Source organism: Mesoplodon bidens (assembly GCF_964165515.1).
Source record: "Mesoplodon bidens genome assembly, chromosome: 2".
Classification (NCBI taxonomy): domain Eukaryota; kingdom Metazoa; phylum Chordata; class Mammalia; order Artiodactyla; family Ziphiidae; genus Mesoplodon; species Mesoplodon bidens.
The window spans coordinates 165,968,181-165,978,714 of record NC_138177.1 but is presented as its reverse complement, the minus strand read 5'-3'; the positions used below and the strand labels follow the sequence as shown (position 1 = coordinate 165,978,714).

General features: G+C 55.2%; 1 protein-coding gene across 1 annotated transcript; it reads left to right on the top strand.

The window, feature by feature from the left end:
• Positions 1-6,015: 6,015 nt before the first annotated feature.
• On the top strand, positions 6,016-7,647 carry SFN (stratifin). Its single transcript, XM_081224007.1, has one exon. The coding sequence runs from the start codon at positions 6,053-6,055 to the stop codon at positions 6,797-6,799; it is 747 nt and encodes a 248-aa protein (XP_081080133.1). The 5' UTR covers positions 6,016-6,052; the 3' UTR covers positions 6,800-7,647.
• Positions 7,648-10,534: the final 2,887 nt, after the last annotated feature.

The following is a 10,534-nucleotide window of genomic DNA, read 5'->3' as shown; positions in this document are numbered from 1 at the left end:
CCAACCTCAGGACCCTGGGCCATGCTGCCGTGGCAGTGGGGATGGGGAGGAAGCTGGCTGGAGGAGGGGACTCCTACCTGCCTTTTATTTAAGCCAGTATTCTTTGTTCCTGCTTGTAATAAAATTTTTGTTTTTAAGATTTGCTTTGGTTTGGTTTTTGTTTGCTCTTTCTTTGCTGAGGCCCCAGCTGGCAGCTCTCTATTCTTCCAGCCAAACTTGGTCTTTCCTGGGGAGACAGAAAGAAGGCAGGCAGCCCAGTGACCTGGCTAACATTCTCCTCCCCTGGCTGGAGTCTGTCTGCTGGAGGCTGAGCAGAGGGGGCCGCAGCTAGGCCCCCGCAGGCGTGTGAGAAAAGGCCATCCTGTCCCTTCTTTGTCGCCTCTACCTTCCCCTGCCTTGGGGGCTTGGAGACCCCTGAGTTCTTCCTCCTTGCTACCTTTCCGTGCTGACCCCCAGTGACTGCTCAGCTAAGAAAATGTTTATAAGGCAGTGGATTCCAGTTTGAGAGCCAGAGCCTCCCTGGCCCCCGCCCCCGGCCCGGGCAGCAGGGCCCGGCCAGACAGCTCGTAACGCTGGCCCACCTCTGGTATCTCCCCCAGGACACCTGTCAGGATTTTGCCATCTCCTGCACAGCCTGAGGGGAGCTAACAGGCCTCTTTGCAGAGGGTTAGCTGGTAAGACTGTATCTCCCCCGTCAGCCAGCACCGCCCGCTCCCCTCACACACCGTGTCATCCCCACCGCATGCCTCGCCATCCCCACGGAGCCCGTTCATCTGTCTGGTGTGTGGTGTGGTGTGTGTGCTGGCCGTGGTGGGGCCCCCAGGACTCCCCCCCTAAGCAGAAGGGCCGGGGTGTTGGGGCAGGTCTAAAAGCCCAGCCCCACTCTGGACTGAGGAAGTGGCTTCGCATAGAGCAGCTCCCCAGCTGGAGCAGGAGGTGAAGAGAGAGGTCGGGGAGAGGATGCGCACCTGCTCGGAGGTGCTGCTGCGGCCCGTTCGGGTGGTGTCCTGGTGTGCAGGGGCCCTTGATCCCTAACACTGCGTCCTGGCTTTCTGTCCCTGCTGAGCTCTCTCTCACCTGCCCGTTTTCTCTCCTGCTTTGTTGCCTGCTGCCCGAGCCTTGGCCCTTCTGTGGGGAAGAGGCAGGTGCTGGGGCACCCCTGTGGGCCTCCTCTCTCCTCCCGTTCTCGCTAACCTTCTCTCTTCTCCCTCTTTGCTCTGCTGCCCTGGATCTCCAGTTTGTGCGGGGGCTTAAGGACCTCCTGAGGACCGCTGCTCTCTGCCTCTCCAGGAGCGGCCTGGGGGGAGCCAGGCACCCGGCACCTCCACCTGCCTAACCCGGGCCACCGTCCGTGCCTACAGGGCCTGCCCCGAGCCGCCCCACACGTGTTCTCACTAGGGCCCCGCCCCCTCCACGCGCCCAGCGTAGAAAGCCATAAAGCTGCTGTCTGGCTCGGTGACGTAATACTATGCTGAAACCCGCCCTCCCCTCCTCCGCTCTCCTTCCCCTTCCCTGGATCTGTAAGGAGTCAGGACTCTAGGAATCTTGCCTTAGAGCCTGCCCAGCCCCAGAATCAGGCCCAGCTCTAGTCGAGCCGAGCAGGTTTCTTCAGGAGCCGTCTGGGGTGCTGACTGATGCTGCTGAACGAGTTCGGTGACTGTCCTAAGCACAGCTGGTCTGACGCTGTTCCCACGGCGCCACCCCCACCCCCGGAGCAGGTAGGACGCCAGGAGAATGCTTGTACCCTTTGCTCCAGGCACTGAGGGACTGAGCTGGCTCTGACAGCCCCATGCGCTCCAGAGGAACTAAAGGAAACCAGGCCGGGCCTAGGAAGTCTGCTGAGCCCATGGGCGTGCGGTGGGTGCTGCTTGTCTGCTGTCCTGTACCTTTTTTAACCAAAATAAAGATCTCCCTCGTCTTGCCATACCGTTGGCTGTCTGGTACCACCTCTGCTTTGGGGTCCAGGGCTGGGGCCTGTGATGAATCTGCAGAACATCTGGCTTACCCTCATCGCGAGCCTTGTCAGCTGGTCAGTGCTGTTCTGGAGATTTAAAACAGAGGCACAACGGAGCCAGAAGTGACACAGGCAGAGCGGCTAGTGTCATCGTCACCCTGCCCCTCTGGAACTCCTGGTCTCAGTTCCAGAGACCTTCAAACCTTAGCTGACCTCTGAACTCGGAAAGGTCCCAGCCTAGGCTGGGACAGAGGGTTTAACTCCAGTCAGGGGCTGTCACACCCCTGAACTGAGCCAAGCCCAGGGTAACAAGGGAAACTTCCCTTTCCCCAGTTGCCGCCCCACATCGAGATACACACAGTGTGCTGAGAGCTAAAAAACAATTACGGTGGCCATTTAGCAAGGGCTTGCCCACTCTCTTCCCTAAACCTATGAAGAAGGCAATGACAGCCTTTTTACAGGTGAGGGAACAGAGGCTCAAGAAAGGCACAGAAATTTCCCAGGGTCTCTCGGCTGATAAATCCAGGATTTGAACCTGATCTCTCCTCTGACCCTTCTGCACCACCCAAGGAATGAGTTTGGCTGCTGTGGGAGGAGGGGACCTCAGAGGGAGAAACCCTAAAATGAGAGAGTGTCATTCAGAGCCAACAGGGGGCTTAGTGATGATCTGTGTTGGCCTCCTTGTACTGATGGGGAAACTGAGGCCAAAAGGCAGGGAGGGACCTGCTCAAAGCCTTATAATAGAGCTGGGATGCAGTTCCACACCCGGACCTTATTCCATTCTCCTCCCAATAATTCCACACTGTGTCCTCGACTGGAATGGCCTAGGAGACGTAGGGTTCTCTAAACAGCAGCACCTTGAGGAAGAAAAGACTCAGAGAGCTGAGTCACTTAAAAGTAATCTCTCTCCCAGAGGCAACCAACTAGTAGAGTGAGCTCTTAGCTGAATAACTGAACCCTTGTTCACAGCTAACCAAGGGAGAAGGTGCCATAGTTTCTTCCAGTCACCTGTTTAATTTGATCATTCCAAGACTGAAAAAATTTCCTAGGAAGTTCTTTGTGAAATCTAACCAGAGCCTGTCTGCTGCAATCAGAGCCCTAGCCTTTTTCTCAATGGAGGTAGATAGCAACTGGTTGCTATCTTCTCTGTGCCACAACCCTTCAAAGCCTGTTATTCCTGGCTAAGACGGATTGGTTGTCTGTGAGACCAGAGGCTTTGATCCTGCTGGTAGGATGGATGCTACATGGGAGGGTGGGGCGGTAGCAGGCAGGATGAGGAAAGCCCCTTCGGGCCGCGGGCCCCCCTCCTGTCCTCCTGACTCATGGCTGACAGTGGAACTCCGTGCCCTGCCAGGGCCTGCTGCCTGCTGCCTGCCTGGGCTCCGGGACTTGGGAAAGGGAGGCCTGGAGGCAAAGGGAGGTGCCTGAGACAGGAACTGAGTCAGGACCGACAGGCTAGAGCGGGCAGGTGTTAGGTAGCCTGGCTCCCAAATTTTACCCCTGAGCTGCTTTAGCAGGGGAGGGGAAGAAGTGAAGAGGCGTAGTTTCCCCGGCTCATCGCTGTGCTGAGGGCATAGAGTTTGTGGTGTGAACCATCAGGTCTCCTGGCTTGAGTGGTAGGAAGAGAATGCTTCCTCCCTTGAGACAGAAGCATCTCCAAAATTCCTAAGCCTATCAGGCCCTGCCCTCCAGGTTTCTAGTGTTCTGGGATCTCCTGCTTTCCCCCAGGACTTGGGAAAGCCTGAACTGGATGACTAGTACGAAGGAAGGTCCTTGAGGGCCCAGGGCCTGTGCAGGCCAGAGGAACGTCTGGGCTGGAGAGCGAGGCAGTGCTGAGCGAGTGCATCTGACCATTCATTCGTCTTCTCTGCAGCTGGAGAGGGTCTGGCCTTCGGCTGAGGCCTGGTTTGAGGCCCACCCTTATTTCATAGAAACCAGCTCCATATTAGTGCTTTGAGTGTATATGTTTATAATAATAAACATTATTATCATGTGGATTTTTTTACACATGATATTGATAGTTACCATCCACTCTACTAAGTGCTTTCTTCACAACAAGCCCCGTTTTATACTTCGGAGAACCAAGGCTCACAGAGGTTAAGTCACTTAGACAAAGCCACAGCAGCTTGTGAGAACTGAACCCAGGCAGTCTGATTCCAAAGATACTAGGCTATTCTGTCTGTCATAGAAAAATAATACACATTCACCATTGGTAACCTGAAGATACTAGGAAAATCCAAAAAAAACCCCACTTAGACTCCTACTACCTAAAGATATACTCTGTAAATTGGTACTTTAGTGTATTTTGTTTCCAGCGTTTTCCGTGTCAGTGATCTGATTTAAGTAAAGCCTTCGGGATGGCAAGCCTAAAATCCCTTCTGCTTCCTTGGCAGACCTCATCTTTGGGCCTCAGAGTTCTGGCCTCAGAGTCCCTCCAGGAGGGGAGGGTGGGTATTCAGACACCGAGGGGAACTGGGGACGGACAGGCCTGTGAAATAGTCCTGGTTCAAGGATTAAACTGGCTGGATCCCAGAGAGAGGAGCCCCACCCCTGAGTCCCATCCGAGCTTTGGCTAGGGGTGGAGCAGTTAAGCAGGAACACACCCTCATAGGTGCAATGCCAACACCTTTAGGTGAAATTCTTGGCTGACACAAAGATAGCACCTCAGTGAACAGGGACAGAAGATTGGCAACAGAGCAGTCTCCATCTCTGAGGCCTCTGCCAGGGGCCAGGGGTGGGGCCATGGTCAACGGGAAGGGGCAGGGAATCTTCTGAGAGGCGGGCTGGGGAAGGCAGCACTCAGCTAGGACTGCTGCCCCGTAAAACAAAGTGGCCTGTGTGACAGCCACCTCCTTTTTTTTTCGGTCCTGTCTCTCTCCCCGGTTACTAGCATCCTGCCCTGGGGAAGCAAACTGGGCAGAGTACCCAGGTGGCCTGCTTCCCAGCCTCTGACAGAAGGCGGGCTGAGTCAGGCAGGAAAGTGGGATGGTCAGTGAGCTGGGTCCCCACCCTCTGCGAGCCCCACTGATGCATGATGGCAGGTGGCTTGGAGGGGCGAGGTGACCTGGTGTGGAGAGCCAGAGGGTAAGTCCTCAGACAAGTGGCAACAGGCCACCAACTTGAAAGGGAAAATTGTGCTGTGATGGGGAAGGTATCTAAAAAACCTACTGGGTGACTGATTACAAAGGCTGGGCGGGAGCGTCAGAAGCCGCTCGTTAAACACCTCATTAAGTGACACCCTGAACGCTGCTGCTTGTGCATTTTAGGAGCTCAGAGGGGACAGGACCCTGAGGGGGAGTGAGGAGTAGGGGATGGAACCATTTCAGGTAGACTCTGGAAGAAGCCTGCATCTTACTTCTAAATACAGCCTGGAGCTCACAAGTCAGAAGGCTTGATGGGAGAGAAGCCAAAGCTGTGTGACCCTGAGCAAATCTCATCCCTCTCTGAGCCTTAGTATTCCCATCTCTGCAGTGGGAGTAGTAGTCACAGTCCTGCCCATTTCACAGAGACACAGCAGAGACTATAGATCACGGGTATGAAGGTGCTTGGGAAACTACAGCCCTACCTAAACAATGAGTTATGTCACCTGAATCAATGGGGGAAATGTACCTGGCAGGATCAGGAACCCCATCCTCCTGCACCTGGCTTCATGGGCTCTGCCTAGGCCCACAGCGGTCAGGTAGCTGAAGCCATCCTCAGCCCCTGGAAAGACACGGTGAAGGAGGATCTGATTGGAGAAACTGGGGCAGCTACCTCATGTGGGAATGTAATGGAAGCCCTGAACAAGAGGGGGCAGCCTGGAGGCTGGAGAGGTGTCAGTGCAGGTGTGGCCAACGCCCAGATTTCTCCTGCTGACTGTCCCAATGACTCACCCCACATCCCAGCCCTTTCACCTTTAAGGAAGAGCCGGAAAAGGTGTGGGGGGAAGAGGAGAGGAGGCAGGTCCGGGGCCCCAGTCCCGCCCTCTGCCCCTCCCCACCCTGCTCTGGGCCTGGCCTTCCAGCCAAAAGGCAGGCCGAGAGCAGGAGAGGCACAGAAACCGGCATTGGTTCCGAGGCAGCCAGTTCGCCTGCCGCCTGTCTGTCTGTCCCCAGAGCCATGGAGAGAGCCAGTCTGATCCAGAAGTCCAAGTTGGCCGAGCAGGCTGAACGCTATGAGGACATGGCGGCCTTCATGAAGAGCGCCGTGGAAAAGGGTGAGGAACTATCCTGCGAAGAGCGCAACCTGCTTTCAGTGGCCTACAAGAATGTGGTGGGTGCCCAGCGGGCTGCGTGGAGGGTCCTGTCCAGTATCGAGCAGAAGGGCAACGAGGAGGGCTCAGAAGAGATGGGCCCGGAGGTGCGAGAGTACCGGGAGAAGGTGGAGACGGAGCTCCGGGGCGTATGCAACACGGTGTTGGGCTTGCTCGACAGCCATCTCATCAAGGAGGCCGGTGACGCCGAAAGTCGGGTCTTCTACCTGAAAATGAAGGGCGACTACTACCGGTACCTGGCTGAGGTGGCCACCGGTGATGACAAGAAGCGCATCATTGACTCAGCCCGGTCGGCCTACCAGGAGGCCATGGACATCAGCAAGAAGGAGATGCCGCCCACCAACCCCATCCGCTTGGGCCTGGCCCTGAACTTTTCTGTCTTCCACTATGAGATTGCCAACAGCCCCGAGGAGGCCATCTCGCTGGCCAAGACCACCTTCGACGAGGCCATGGCTGACCTGCACACCCTCAGCGAGGACTCCTACAAAGACAGCACCCTCATCATGCAGCTGCTGCGGGACAACCTGACGCTGTGGACGGCCGACAACGCCGGGGAAGAGGGGTGCGAGGCTCCCGAGGAGCCCCACAGCTGAGCCGTGCCGCTGCCCTCCCTGCCCTGCCCTGCCCGCTCGTCCCCCACTCCTGGCAGAGAGGAGAGGTCTTGTACGGGGTGGGAGGCCCAACCCTTTTCCCCAAATGCTCTGCCCCAGCTCAGAAAGGCTCCACAGAGAGGAACCAGCAGAGCTGAGGCCACCTGGAGCCAGAGGATTCCATGCTTCCTGCAGCTGTCAGGCGCTCCTGGTCATCCCACCCAGCCCTGCTCTCTGCACCTCCGCTGCCCCCGCGACCCCACCCCTGAACCTGGCCACTTCCTCCCCACCCCGCCCCCCTCCTGCCCCTGCTGCCTCTGGATCTTAGGAATTGAGGAGCGTCCCACCCTTGCGGCTGAAAACTCAATTATGTGGCAGAGGCTGAAGATGTGAGAGAGAGCGAGCGAGAGAGCGCGTGTGTGCATGCAGCGAGCAAGACCAAGGAAGAGAGGGAAAGCATGTCTGCTGAGTGTGACCATGTTCCTTCTCAATAAAGTTCCCCTGTGACACTCCTGTCTTTTCCAGTTATTGCGGAGGGACGGGACAGGGTTTGGTGTATGAGTTACAGAGACCCTGACCTCCCATGGGGCTGGCTCAGTGACCCGCAGACAAGACTCTGGAACCAGTGACTCCAGGAGAGAGGCTGGGGGTCCAGCTCTCTCCATCAGGGTCTGGTCCCCCCAAACTGGTCCTTCCCGGGTCAGGTGAGTGCAAAGACGGCTTGGAAGCTTCTCTGCCGGGGCCGCGGGGCGGGAAGCTTAAGAGCTCAGGTCTGAGGGGGACCGGAAACCAGTGCAGTCTCAAGTGTGAGGTCCGAGGACAGCGCCGGACGGGTACGCTGCAGTGAGCGGCTCTGGGCACCTGAAATCTGAAAGCGGGAAAGAGTCATTAGATCTGAGCGGAGGGGAGTACGGCCTGGGGCAGGGGTATGACGCCGCCTTTAAAAGCCCAGGTCTGAGAAGACCGCCCTCCAGCTTTCGGAGATGGGGACAAAAATGAAACGGGCTGACGACGAGGAGACTCAAGTTGAGTGGGAAGGGCCGCGAGGAGCGCGTCCGGCCTTGGCCGGCGGAGCCCTACGCCTCCACGCCTCCCTAGCCCGGCTCCCAGCTGCAACACGCCTACGCATGCGGCCTCCCCGCTCGGCCAGACCTTCACAGCCCGAGGCTGGAGGCGGGCCCGAGGCCGATGTCATCCAATCACGGGAGGGAGATACTCAGGGTACCGCCCCCGGGGCCCGACTGACCAATAGGAGAATGAGCGGAGGACTGCGCGCTTTGCGTCTTCCCTCCGCCCATCCGGCACCGCAGTGGCGCCGCGACGGGCTGCGCCACTGAGGGGCCCCGGGCCCCCGGCCCCCGCCGGGTGCCAGGGGCGGCGCTCTCTCGGTTTCACTCGGACGAGTTGCCACCCGCCCTACCCGAGAGCTCGGCATCCTGAGAGCAGCGGGACAGGGCGGGGTCGTGCGGCAAAAGTAGTCCCTGCCCTCTGAGTCATTTGGTCTACCGGCGGTACCTGGGCCTGGCCGGGCGGGCAGGATCGGCTAGGAAAAGGCCAAGGTGCCCCCATCACACTCCGGAGCCCAGGCAGCACTGAACTGGTAACCAGGAGGCTTGGAAGTGTCCCTGCCTGGCTTGGAAAAGCCATTATACCTCCCTGGGCCTCAGTTTCCCCTTCTGTATCATAAGGGGCTTGGACTAAATAAAGGCTTTCTAACGAAAAAATGTGAAGTTAAAACTGCCTGGGTTTGACTCCCAGCCTGCCTTGGCCAGGGCTCTTCACCATGCTTACCTTCTGTCCTCATTTGTGAAGTGGGGATTAAAAAATAGTACCTTCCTCTTAAAGTTGCTGTGAAGTTTGAGCAAATACACGCATGTAAAGTAGCCCATAGTACAATATTCAATACATGTTACCCATTATTAATCCTTCCAGCATCAATAGTCTAGGATTTATCCAGCATTTCTGTGCCAAAAGCAGAATAATCAGGCCCAGTACTGAGGCACAGCTTTACTGCCAAATATGACCTACATGATCACTGGGCCTCCTGAGAATACTGGCCTGACATCAAGTGGTCACTCCTCCACCTGACAGTATTGGGGGGAACTCAGTCCAGCCTCATCAGGTTCCCCAGAGTCTAAGTTTGGTCACACCCATGGGACTCAAAGGGCTCTTATCAGAGCTACTAATTCTACAGGGGAAGCTGGCAGGACCACTCTGATGCTTTCTGGGTCCCTCGTTTTCACCTCTCTTTTCCCAGACCGGTGTTGGGTTTCAAGGTTCCAAACCAGTCAGAGACTCTGGGAGAGGGCAAGTGACTTACCCTCAGCTCTGGAAGTGACCTGGTTTCTCTTACCCGACAGGTCTGGTGACTTCCTCTTAATGGGTAGGTCCTGAGAAAGGAAATTCTTTCTTTTCTCTCAGCATTTGACTTTTGCCTACTTCCTCTACACGGCTCATGGTTGCCCTCTATGAGGAAAGAAATGAGCTACCCTAAGGTAGCGTGTTGGTGCTGACAGATTTTAAAAGCAGATGCTATGGATTGGAATATCACCAGATCAGACAGCTAGCTGTGAGCTGGCTTAGGCACCAGCTTCTGAACTGGGTCCCAGACTTTCCTATCTAAAGCTTTCTTAATGTTACCCAGGGTAGGGTCTCAGTGAGCATTTCTTGTCATCTTTTCCTGGCCTAAATTTGACATTTAAAAATTTTCAGTCATATGCAACATTGTAAATCAACTATACTTCAATAAAATTAAAAAAAAATTTTTTTCAGTCCAACTGCTAATGTATATGGAATTTCTCTTGGGGTGATGAAATGTTCTGGATTTAAATAGTGGTGAGAGTCGCACAACTTTGTGAATATATGAAAAAACACTGAACTGTAAACTCTATAATGAATTTTATGATATGTGAATTATATCTCAATTTAAAAAAATCAGTCCCAGAGGGCAAAGTTAGTAAGATTGCCAAGTTCTGCTGGAAATTTTGTGGTGGCCACTCTTTCCAGTTGTCCTCTCCACTTGAGCACTTTCTCTTTTTTTTTTCCGGTACGCGGGCCTCTCACCGTTGCGGCCCCTCCCACACAGGCTCAGCGGCCATGGCTCACGGGCCCAGCCCCTCCGCGGCATGCGGGATCCTCCCAGACTGGGGCAGGAACCTGTGTCCCCTGCATCGGCAGGCGGACTCTCAACCACTGCGCCACCAGGGAAGCCCCGAGCACTTTCTTATAACCTTTTCCAAATTTCAAAGCCATCTTCAGGTCAAAACATGACTAGCCACCATCCCTTTCCCTTTAACACATACAGAGCTTTGGGTACGCTATCTAGTCCTCCAACTTCTTTCACTTATGTAAATATATTTATTCAGTCATGATTTCATACCTACTTGATTCTACCTCTAGGTTTGCAACTATGTCCTGGGTTTATTTTTTATCTCCCCAGAGAGCTCCCTAAAAATGGTAACTTTGTCCCATTATTCCTCCTTCTTCCCACAGTGTCTCCAGCAAGCTTTTGTGTGCAGGAAGGAGCTCAAAACTTAAGTTTTAAAACTGTCTTTCCAAATGCCTGGAAACCAGGTTAGTGCCAGGTCCTCTATTGTGGAAATGGAAATATAGCTAGTTCTGGGATAAAGCAAAGCTGTCTAGATAGAAATTGGGCTCACAAAGAGTCAAGTAACCACAGTCCTGTCCTTTCTGCACTGCCAGGTTATCCCCCAGGTAACAGAGGCCCAGGGCTTACAG

What these genes read in the sequence shown, in the direction of transcription:
- SFN (XM_081224007.1), top strand. Translation starts at nt 6,053, where the DNA reads ATGGAGAGAGCCAGTCTGATCCAGAAGTCCAAGTTGGCCGAGCAGGCT.